General features: G+C 51.8%; 1 protein-coding gene across 1 annotated transcript in view; it reads left to right on the top strand.

The window, feature by feature from the left end:
- ADCY5 (adenylate cyclase 5) overlaps positions 1-11,307 on the top strand; it is a gene marked incomplete at its 5' end in the record, with an annotated part of 169,859 nt that overhangs the window by 84,420 nt on the left and 74,132 nt on the right. Inside the window, 2 exons of the mRNA XM_006772897.2 lie at positions 4,374-4,523; positions 8,560-8,681. Of these exons, the coding sequence (XP_006772960.1) occupies positions 4,374-4,523; positions 8,560-8,681 (272 nt within the window). The remainder of the gene's footprint in view (positions 1-4,373; positions 4,524-8,559; positions 8,682-11,307) is intronic.

Below are 11,307 nucleotides of genomic sequence, written 5' to 3'. Positions count from 1 at the left end.
AGGGGGCTTCTTCCTGCTTTCCCTTTCGCCTCCCTGCATTGTGCCTACATATGCAAATTAACCGCCATCTTGTTGGCAGTTAATTTGCATATAGCCCTGATTAGCCAATGAAAAGGGTAGCGTCGTACGCCAATTACCATTTTTCTCTTTTATTAGTGTAGATGCCTTTTGAAGGCAAATGTTCTTCATTTTGATGAAGTCTAATCCATTTCTCCCTTTTTATAGATCATGATTTTGCTGTTATATATAAAAATTTTTTTTGCCTAACTCAAAGTTTTATATTTTTTTCAGGAAGTTTAATAGTTTCAGGTTTTACATTTAGGCCTATGAACCATTAGGAAATTTTTGCATATTTTGTGTGACTTGAGTTGATCATATGGATATCCAATTGTTCTGGCACCATATATTGAAAAGATTATCCTTTCTCCATTAGTTGCCTTTATATACTTGTCAAAACAAAAGGTGGAATATATGATATGCAGATAATTCAATTCTGTCGTTGTCTTTTTACTTTCCTTAAAAAGACTTTTTTTTTTAAAGTTTTTCAATTAGAGCTTGCATTCAGTATTATTTTGTTATTAGTTTCAGGTGTACAGCATAGTGATTAGACAAAATGTTCCCCCCAATATTTCCAGTATCCTCTGGGCACCATACACAGTTATTACAATATTATTGACTATATTCCCTATGCTGTACTTTACATCCCCATGACTATTTTGTAACTACCAATATGTACTTCTCAATTCCTTCACCTTTTTTACCCGGTCCCCCACACCTCTTCCTCTCCGGCAACCATCAGTCTGTTCCTTGTATCTGTGAGTTTGTTTCTGTTTGTTCATTTATATTGTTCATTAGATTCCACATATATGTGAAATCATATGGATTTGTCTTCCTCTGACTGGCTTATTTCACTTAGCATAATGCTCTCCATTCATACTGTCACAAAAGTAAGGTTTTCTTCTATTTTTATGGCTGAGTAATATTCCATTGTGTAAATGTACCACAGCTTTTTTATCCACTCAACCTATCGATGGGCACTTGGGCAGCTTCCAGTCTTAGTTATTGTAAATAACGCTGCAATGAACATAAGGGTGCATATATTCTTTTGAACTATTAGAAAAAATATTGCTAAGAGAAATGTCAGGGATTTTACTGCCTGTGTTTTCTTCTAGTTTTATGCTTTCAAGTTTTACATTTAAGCCTTTAATCCATTTTGAGTTTATTATTTATATTTTGTATATAATGTAAGATGGTGGTCTAGTTTCTTTTTTTTTCTCTGCATGTATCTGTCCAATTTACCCAACACCATTTATTGATAAGACTGTCTTTACCCCATTGTACATACTGGGGGGAAAGTAGATTTACTAGTACAGTTGTCCAAATGGAAAAATAATACAATAATTAATAAAAAAATAATACAAGAATAGGACTGTGTTTTGCATAGTCACAGCTGTAAACCTTCTTTTTCCCCACCCTATATGTCTTGTCACCTTTGTCAAATATTAATTGACAATATACTAGTAGGTGTGGGTTTGTTTCTGGGCTCTCTATTCTGTGCCATTGGTCTATCTATATATTTTTTATGCCAGTGCCATGCTGTTTTGATTGCTATAGCTTTGTAGTATAGTTTGATTATCAGGTAGCATGATACCTTCAACTTTGTTCTTCTTTCTTAAGATTGCTGTGGCTACTGGGTGTCTTTTGTGATTTCATAAAGATTTTTGGATTAGTATTTTCTCTAGTTCTGTGAAATACACTGTTGACATTTTGATAAGAATTGTGTTGAATCTATAGATTGCTTTGGGGTAGTATAGATATTTTAATGATGTTAATTCTTTCTATCCATGAGCACTGTATAATGCTGCCATTTATTTGTTTCATTTTCTTACTTCAATACTTACAATTTTTCAAGTACAGGGCTTTTACCTCCTTGGTTAAATTTATTCCCAGATTTTTTAGTTATATTTTTTTAGGACGCAATTGTAAATGGGATTGTTTTCTTGTTTTCTCTTTTTGATAGTTCATTATTGGTGTATAAAAATGCAACCAATTTCTGAATATTTATTCTGTATCCTGCTACTTCACTGAGTTCATTTATCAGTTCTAATAGATTTTTGGTGGAATCTTCAGAGTTCTCTATATACGGTATCATGTCATCTGCAAATAACGACAGTGTCAGTTCTTCCTTCCCAGTGTGGATGCCTTTTATTTCTTCTTGCCTGAGTGCTGTGGCTGATTCCAGCACTATGTCCAGTAAGAGTGGTGGAAGTGGACCTCCTGTCCTGTTTCTGATTTTAAGGGAAATGTTTTTAGTTTTCCCCTATTATATCTCACTCCTGTTTTTGTCACCTGGCACCTTCCTCTCTCCTTTCTAAAGATGTCTCCTAACTAGAGCGTTTTTTGGAGTTCCCTGTCACCTGTACCTTCAGCCTTCACCTCCTCATCTCACTTTCTCTTAGTCCTCCCTCAGTGGTCCCCGGTGACTACTAGAGGGTGTCACAGCATGGGTTAATGCTGCAGACAAGACCTCTTTCCTGGGCCATCTCCTCCCTGGTCTGAGGGTCTCTTCCTGTGTACCCTCTCCAGGGAGGCCCTTCCCCATGCATGTCAGCCTCCCCAAACATATCTCTAACCCAGGCCCAGTGCACCCCGGGCTTGCCCAGAGGTCTCTCAGTACCCCGCATTCCCTCTTGCTCTAGTATGAGTCAGTTTATGCTTCCTGTTGCCGGTCCTTCATTCCCGGTCTTGACTACTTATCTCCTCGTTTAGATTGTCAGCTTCTGTAGAGCAGGGGTCTTCTTTCCTGTGGCGAATAGACTGGGTTTTCTGCCACCTGTTTACGTAAAATGATGATAGGATTCTGGGGTGGATGGGGTTTGGGGTGGGTTGTGGGGGCTATGAGTCATCAGCAGTTGGTAGAGCTGATAATCTGAGTTTGCCCCTTCCCTGACGGTACCTGGGAGGTATCCTTTGGCCAGAAAACCAGAATTTACTGTGCAGTCGCGGAGAGGGCAAGATTTCAAGATGGGAAGGAGACAGTCCCCTCCTGTTCATAGACTAGGGCAGACGCGTTCCAGAATGTCTCAGGGAGAGATGGTCCCGCATCCAGCATGGAGTCCACGCAACCTCCAGGCCTGGGCTGGCTGAGGACCCTGCATGGTCTGGACCACCTCAGAGCCGGGGTGGGGGAAAGCCTCACGCACAACACAGCCCTGAGTCAAAGCAGGACCTCTGTCCTAGAGACAAAGCGGCCCTGGGAGAAGAGTGAGGGGGTGGCCTGCTGGGCCACTGCCAGGCGGCTGGTGCCCAGAGGAAGTCTTTTGAGATCGAAATGGACAAGAGGACTAGGGACCACAGTGCAAGGGGCAGGGCCGGCCTGGGCTTTCCTTCTGCAGTTGAGTCTGACATTAAATTTTCGAGGCCTAGAAGTCCGAGCGTTTGTGTGGCCTGTGTGGCCTGAGGAGAGAGCAGGACCAGGATAGCTTACCCACATACCCCAGGACTGAACCTGCCAAAAGAAATCTTGGCTAAACAGCACCTTTGTCGGTATCTAAAATGTACCATGTCAACTTGCTTTTGTGGCTTGTGTTGTGTTTTGTTTCCCCGTAGCTTTTCAGTCAATAATCTTTTCAAAAGAATTCCAACCTTGTCCCTGTGACCCGAGGGGCAGTGGTATTTTTCCACAGGCACATCCCAGGCAGCACAGAGAAGGGCATCCGTGAGGGGCAGGGGATGGTGGGGGGTGCTCGCCAGCCGGTGTGGTGGGGTGCCGGGGGCCTTGGTGCTGGTGCAGAGGAAGAATGGAAGCCTAGGGAGAGGAGACGAGACCCCCTGTGGGTACTGATCGCCAGGGACCTTTTCCTTCTCTCATTAGCACAGTGCTGGGAGCTCACGGTGAGCGTCAGTACTTGTTTCATTGCCGCTGATCCCTGGGGAGTAATGAGCTAGGACTTCTCTGCAAAAGGGCAGCCCTTTGTTCATGCTGGATGCTATCACACTTTCTAAAACTGAAGTCCCGCCACCCTCATGGAGCCTTCCTTGCAGGCTCCTGCACCCCCAGCACACACCCAGGCAGTCACAGAATCCCCAGTGCACCTAACCTTTCCACCTTTGGTACTATGGACACGTTTAGCGTGCTCGGTGCCCCTAGGGCCATATGCCATCACAGGCCATCACAGGCTGTGGGCTCTGAGGACATCAGAGAGCCCGACCAACAATGCCTGGCTGCTGCCAGCTTCCTTGGCATCTGTCTGCTGGCATTTGAGTGTGTGTTTGCTAAGATGGGGCCTGGGAGCCTCATGCTCTGGGGCTCCAATGACTGGTGTCGGCTCCAGGCCTGAGCATGGTGTCCTTCCTCATCTCTCCCTCTGCAGCTCGTCTCCAATGTCCTCATTTTCTCCTGCACCAACATCGTGGGCGTCTGCACCCACTACCCGGCCGAGGTCTCCCAGAGACAAGCCTTCCAGGAGACCCGGGAGTGCATCCAGGCGCGACTCCACTCTCAGCGGGAGAACCAGCAGCAGGTGAGTGAGCGCCTGCCTCTGCACAGCTGGCGGGGAGCAGACTCCAGACTGACCTCCCCACCAGCTGTGCTCCAACAGCTGCCCAGCCCCACCTCCCTGGGTGGGGGCCCAGCCCGGGAATGTTTCTCCTGGAGGGCGCCCACATTCCTGGCTCTGTGGGAATGCTCTAGGAGAGCCTGAAGGAAGGGCTCTACCCCCAGTGCTGGCCCACTGTCTCTTCAGCCCCCCCTGGGATTTTGCAAATAAGCCGGGCAGTCCAGGTCTGGCAGCAGGGAGGCACCCTCTCCTCCTCCTCCCCTTCCCCAGAGGCTAATGAGGTGGATCAGGGGTCCTCAGACTTTTTAAACAGGGGGCCAGTTCACTGTCCCTCAGACCGTTGGAGGGCGGGACTATAGTTTAAAAAAACCTATGAACAAATTCCTATGCACACTGCACATATCTTATTTCGAAGTAAAAAAACAAAACGGGAACAAATACAATATTTGTATTTGCATGTGGCCTGTGGGCCGTAGTTTGAGGACCCCTGAGTTGGATTGTGAGAGTGTCAGCATTCCCTGGCCGGCAGGGAGTGTGTGCTGTGGGCCCTGACTACGCAGTAGTTTTCCCGCAACGTGAGGGAGTCTCTGACTGTCTGGCTGTATCCTAGGGGAGTTACAGGGATACAGGCTGGTGACATCCAGACAGTTGAGCAAGGGGATAAAGCTCCGAGGTGTCTCCACAGCCCCCCCCCCCCCCCCCCCCCCCCCCCCCCCCCCCCCCCCCCCCCCCCCCCCCCCCCCCCAGTCCCCACCTGTGTCAGCCTCCCTCCAGCCTGCATCTCCTCTCATCTAGCCAGGTCCCAGCTGCTCCTGTCTAGAGGAGACCAGCCTTGCTCCATGTACTCCTGGCCCGGTCGGGCTCCTGGTCCTGCCTCTTGAAGGAAATTTGGGCCTGGCGGTGTCCCTGAGAGGTCCGACTGTCTCCTTGACAAGCTTACCTCACTTCTGCACCCCCCTCACTCCCAAGCCCCTGCATGCCTCACATCCCCCTCTCTCACCTCAGTTCCCGGCCCAGCACCTCTCTTCTGGAGCAGGACATCGTCCTTCTCTTTCCACATTAGGGACTGTCCCTCTCACTTCTGCACCTGCCCTTCTCCAGGAAAATTTGCACTTTACAGCTCACGTAGTTTACTTGCTCTGGCCCTGGCCAGGCCAGGCATTCCAGCAAGTCCACAGGGACCTGGGGGAGAAAATAGGTTTGCAGCACCATGTTCCAGCCAAGCTACCGGGGGCGGGGAGGTGTGGTGTGCTTCATGGGGACAGGCGCTCCTCACGCAGCACATCTCGGTCTCACCTGCCTGCGACAGGAAGGGTGACTCTTCCAGGTGCTGCATGACCAGGGGACTTGGCATGATTCCCCGGCCGCCTTCTGCCCACTCCTGACCCTCAGCCTCTGAAGACGTCATCAGCAGAGTTGATGACTACACGATTTGAACCTACACAATTTGTAGCACACATTCTCCCAGCCATCCGATATTTTCACCGACTCATCCTTTAGTTTGTGTTTCTGTCACCAATGACTGTTCGCTGTGAGTTCGGTAAATGCGAGATGGCCTTCAGTGGCCATGCTCACAGACGCCTGGAGAGACCAGGCCAACCACAGGGAGCAGCATCCCTCACCAGTGCCCCAGTGTTTGGCTGGGGGCCGTGGAGGGGAACAGGACACAGCTCCATCCCAGGGAGGCATCTCATTGCTTACACTGAAGGGAAATAGGTACATAGGTCATTGAAATGCAGAGTGAGCAGGGCTCTAAGGAAGGCCCAGGTGGGGAGGGGATGCTGACAGCCCAAACCAGGACCCCATCCTGGGGAGGCAGTGAGCCTGTGTGTGTGAGGATGGTCAGTCTAGCTGAGGGGCTGTGTGCAAAAGCCACCAGAAGCTTGGTTTCCCCTCTCCGGAACAGAGTGCAGATTTCTGTTCAGGGGTTGCTGGGAGGGGAGCCTGGGAGTGGGAGGGAGACAGGAGCCAGATCCTGGAGACCTTGAGGCCAGGTTGGGGCGTGGGATGATTCTGCAAGCTTCCAGAGGCATAGGAGGGTTTTATTTGGGCCAGCAATATGGTCAGGTGTGTGTTTTAGGAAGATCACTCGCTGGCTTACAGTGGAGGATAGATCAAAGGTGGCAAGCTTTGAGACAGAGCACCCAGTGTGGGCGGAGGCCGCCTGTCATCCAGGCTCGACCTGAAGGAGGCCTAGACCTGTTACAGGCTGATCTGCAGGAGGCCTAGACCTGCTAGAGGCCGATCAGCAGGAGGCCTGGACCTGCTAGAGGCAGCACAGCAGGAGGCCTAGACCTGCTAGAGGCCGATCAGCAGGAGGCCTATGCCTGCTAGAGGCCGATCAGCAGGAGGCCTATGCCTGCTAGAGGCCGATCTGAAGGAGGCCTATGCCTGCTAGAGGCCGAGGCGGGGGTGGGGAGAGGTGCTTGGAAGGAGGACGGCAGCCAGGTCTGGGTGGTGGGAGCGTGTCAGGGCAGGCAAGGGGGCGGGTGGAGTGGAACATAGGAGTGGGCTCAGTGAGTCCAGAAGAATCCACACTTGATGTGTCTGGTGGAGCCCAGGGGAGCTTTGGAGTTTGGAGCAGGAGAGTGACATGAGAAGGGCCGTGTACTGGAGAGGCGGCCACACAGGGCTGAGGAGTGGCTGTCTGGCAGGCGGGTGAGAACTGCATGTGGACGGTGGAGGTGGATGCAGAACAGACAGAACAAGTCCAGGAGCTTGTGTCCAAACCAGCAGGACCTGGTCAGTCTATGAGTTCTGAGAAGTAAGAGCAGTTACATGGGCAGGGTCTTGACCCTTGGGGATCAGAAAAATGGGGGTGTCATGGGCATGGCAGGGGACTTGAAATGAGGAGGCACTGGGGAATGAAAAACCATGGAAGGCGAGTGTGGTCTAGGGCATGGGGTCAAGTGACCAGACATCGGGTGGGCAGCTGGAGACTCTGGAGCCTTGGATGGGAGATAGGGGGTGAGAGGGGCCCACAGAGGTGCTGGAGGAAGCCTCACCCCCAGAGGGCAGGAGTGAGCAGATGTTGGTAATTTTCACCTGGGGCCAGGGGGCGGGGGAGGGGCCAGAAGAGTCTCAGGACCACTGGAGGGGTGGGGAGGCCACTGAAGGACAGCAGGATGAGGAGGGCCGAGGCTGAAAGGCTCCCGATGGGAGAATTCCAAGAGCGAGCCTGGCATGGGCAGTGGGCAGTAGGCAGTGGGCAGTGGGCTGTGGGCTGGGGAGAGAGCAGGCAGAGGCTGACCGCCGGGAGCAGCTGGGCCTCTCAGAGCAGGCAGGCCTGGAGGAGAACCCAGATCAGGGCAAGGTCCAGGCCCCACACAGGCTCCAGGACCCTCCTTGTCCACAGCGAGGCTCTGGCCCCCTCCCTGCTTCTCTCCCACCTCCTCAACAGGTTTGAACTTGTTTCTCAAAGCGCCTTCCCTCTCTCCCGGGCCACTGTCTCCTGTGTGAATATGGAGCTCCCTCCTCACCTCACTTTTCTGGTCCCACAAAGTCTCCTGTTACCTCCCGCTTTTCCTCAGGGACCCCTGCCCAGGGCCCCCTCCCTCCCCAGGAACCTCGTGAAGGAGGTTCCAGCTCACGGTCTAGCTCACAGTATGACTGCTGGCACCCAGCGCATTGCCTGGAACATGGCAGATGCTCAATAAATACTTGATGACTGACTGGATGGATTTCACGCTCTTAGCAACCCTATCCTTATTGGCAGGTGAGGAGCCTGGGGCTCAGAGAAGCCCAATAATTTGCCCAAGGTCACGCCGTCTCTGGCGACAGGTAGGGTTCTGACTCAGGTGCCCAGCGCTGCAGGGCCACCAGGAGCACCTTCCCCGTGTGCGCCGAGGACCGGCAGGCGTCCCCTGAGTTTGAGGAGAGTCGGAGGGGTTTTCCTGCAGGTGGGGGCACAGGTGTGGAGGAGACCACCTGGAGAGGAGAGGGGCCTGACTGCCAGGCAGGTGAAAGGAGCTGAGACAAAAGCATCTGCTTCCCTCCCCAGGAGCGGCTCCTGCTATCTGTCCTTCCCCGGCATGTTGCCATGGAGATGAAAGCAGACATCAACGCCAAGCAGGAGGATATGATGTTCCATAAGATTTACATCCAGAAGCATGACAACGTGAGGTAGGAGTGAGGCTGGGGGCAAGGGCAGGTGGAAAGACAGAGCCCTAACGGAGGCGATGGGTGTTCCCACTCTTCCCTCAAGGGGGCACAGCCCACCAGGGTGGTCTGGTGGCTTTGGAATGTGTGGACCCCCCTCTAGATCTGATTTTTTTGAGGGGGGCAGAGGTGAGGCGGCAGAGAGAGGAGATAGGAAGAAGGAAAAGGGGGAAAGCGATACCACCAGCTGTTGGGGAAACTGCTAGCCTAACAAGGGAGAGAGAGTACAGGTGTCTCCACCATCGTCTCAATCTTCATCACCATCCGGCAGCTTCCATAGCTTCTAAGCCAGTGTGTGCCAGGCACGGTGCCAGCGCTGCCACCTCATTGCTAATCCTCCTGACAGCCTGCAAGGTGGGACCCTTATCAGCATCCCCGGTTTAAAGACCGAGCTCAGAATGACGAAGACCCTTGCCCAAGGTCACTCAGCCAGGAGTGATGAAGCCAGTGCACCCAGGCTGGCCCAACCCAAAGCCCATGCCCCTTCCATTGCTGGGTTGCTCTTCCCTGGACAGATGCTGCTGACAGCAGTGATGTGCAAACAGATGCAGATTAATAGCGTGCAAAATCTGCTTACGACTTCCACGGGGACCTGATGCACTACCGTGGCCTCCGTCCAGCATGGCTGATAATCCTCCCCTATGCCCAGGAAAGGAGCTCTCTGCCTGGAGAGTTACGTTCTCCCTGGGCAGGTTTTCCCAGGACCCATGAGCCCTCTAAGGTTGGCGTAGAGAGAGCCCTTTGTCAGCGTGGGCTGCATGGTCAATAAAGGGGTTAAATGGAATTACCTGAGTCACACACATCCACACACGCGTCCACGGTGAGGCAAGGACCTGTGTTTTCCTGCCGAGCAGGCAGAATCGCCGCGTTCCCTAGTGTCTGACTGTCATGTCTGTCTGCATGTCCTCTGTCCATCTCTCCAACAGACTTGAAGCTTTTGGGAGAAAAATGTACCTGCACAACACTTTTGCTCCCAGTTTTGGGGTATCCCAACTCCCCTGAGGCCCACCCACACCCCACTGTCAGGAGGAAGGCTGCCCTGCCGGGTCTCCATGCCCAGGAGCTGTCCTCGGGCTGGGGGCTCAGCTGACAGCTCAGAGAGGGATGTGGGGCCCGGCCTTGGTAGGCAGCTCTGACTGTTGTTTCCTTTTCTCCTCCTCACGCCCGCCTCTATCCTCCTGCGGTGGAATAATCGATACCAGTAGTTAATATTGTAGAGAGATTTCTGTAGCCCATGCATTATTCTAAGTGCTTTCATATATTCACTTAGTCCCCACAATAAATATAAGGGGTTGGTACTATTATTATCTCCATTTTACAAGTAAGGAAACAGACACAGAGATGAACTTGTCTAAGATCTCATAGCTGGATAAGTGGGAGAATTGGTCTCAGAAAGCTTTTGATACGAGGTTTTACACAGCCTGATTCCTGGACAGGTGTTTTCAGATGCCTAGGAGAGAGGAGTTCATATGAGATTGTGTGGGGAAAAATCATGGGGAGCTCCCAGGCCAAGAGGAGATGCCGAGAAGAGAGGTTTGGCTTCCAGCATGTGTGTGTGTGCGGGTGTGTCTGTGTGTGGTGTGCATGCGTATGTGCATATATGTGTGTGGTATACATGTGTGAGCATCTCCCTGTGTGCCTGTGTGTGCGTGCACATGGGTGTGTCGTGTGCATGTATGTGCACGTGCATGTGTGTGCTGGTGTGTATGGTGTGCATATGTGTGTGCACATGTGTATGGTGTGTATGTGCATGCCTCTGTGTGCCTATGTGTATGGTGTGCATGTGTATGTGTGCACATGTGTGTGCGGTGTGCCTGTGTGTGCGCGCACCTGTGTGTATGGTGTGTGTGCATGTGTGTATGGTGTGCATGTGTGTGCGTGCGCATCTATGTGTATGGTGTGCATGTGCGTGCCTCTGTGTGTGTGTGCCTGTGTGTGTGTGGTGTGTGCAGGACTGAGGACCCACCGGGGACCTTTCCTGTCTGACGGCAATCCCTAAAGCCTGGGGGACTCCACTTGTGACATGTAAGAAACAGCCTTCCCTTTTAGAACAAATCCCATGGTTCAGGTGGGAAGGGGCAACCTGCCAAGCAGTCCCAACACATTTGAAGCCCTGAGCTCCCCCTTCCAGAATTTTCTCTTTGGTCCCACCTTCAAATCCCCTCACTGTCCCTGGTGTTTTTCTGGGCAGAGCATGGACGAAAGGTGCTTCCCTTGATTGCTCTTAGCACAGCGGAGCTTTCAACAGATTTCATTAACATATCAAGTGGAGCCCTAGCTGGTTTGGCTCAGTGGATAGAGCGTCGGCCTGCGGACTGAAGGGTCCCGGGTTTGATTCCGGTCAAGGGCACATGCCTGGGTTGCAGCTCAGTCCCCAGTAGGGGGTGTGCAGGAGGTAGCCAATCAATGATTCTCTCATCATTGATGTTTCTATTTCTCCCTCTCTCTTCCTCTTTGAAATCAATAATCACACACACACACACACACACATACACACAGGGAACTGGCTCAGAAACAGTCCATCATCCAAGGCAAAGGCTCATGGCCGGGCTTGGCTAACACATCTGGCACACCTGCCCCCTCTGCCTCT

This window comes from Myotis davidii, unplaced genomic scaffold (assembly GCF_000327345.1).
Source record: "Myotis davidii unplaced genomic scaffold, ASM32734v1 scaffold745, whole genome shotgun sequence".
In the NCBI taxonomy this organism is placed as follows: domain Eukaryota; kingdom Metazoa; phylum Chordata; class Mammalia; order Chiroptera; family Vespertilionidae; genus Myotis; species Myotis davidii.
The sequence above is the reverse complement of the archived record's forward strand: the minus strand, read 5'-3'. Positions and strand labels throughout refer to the sequence as shown.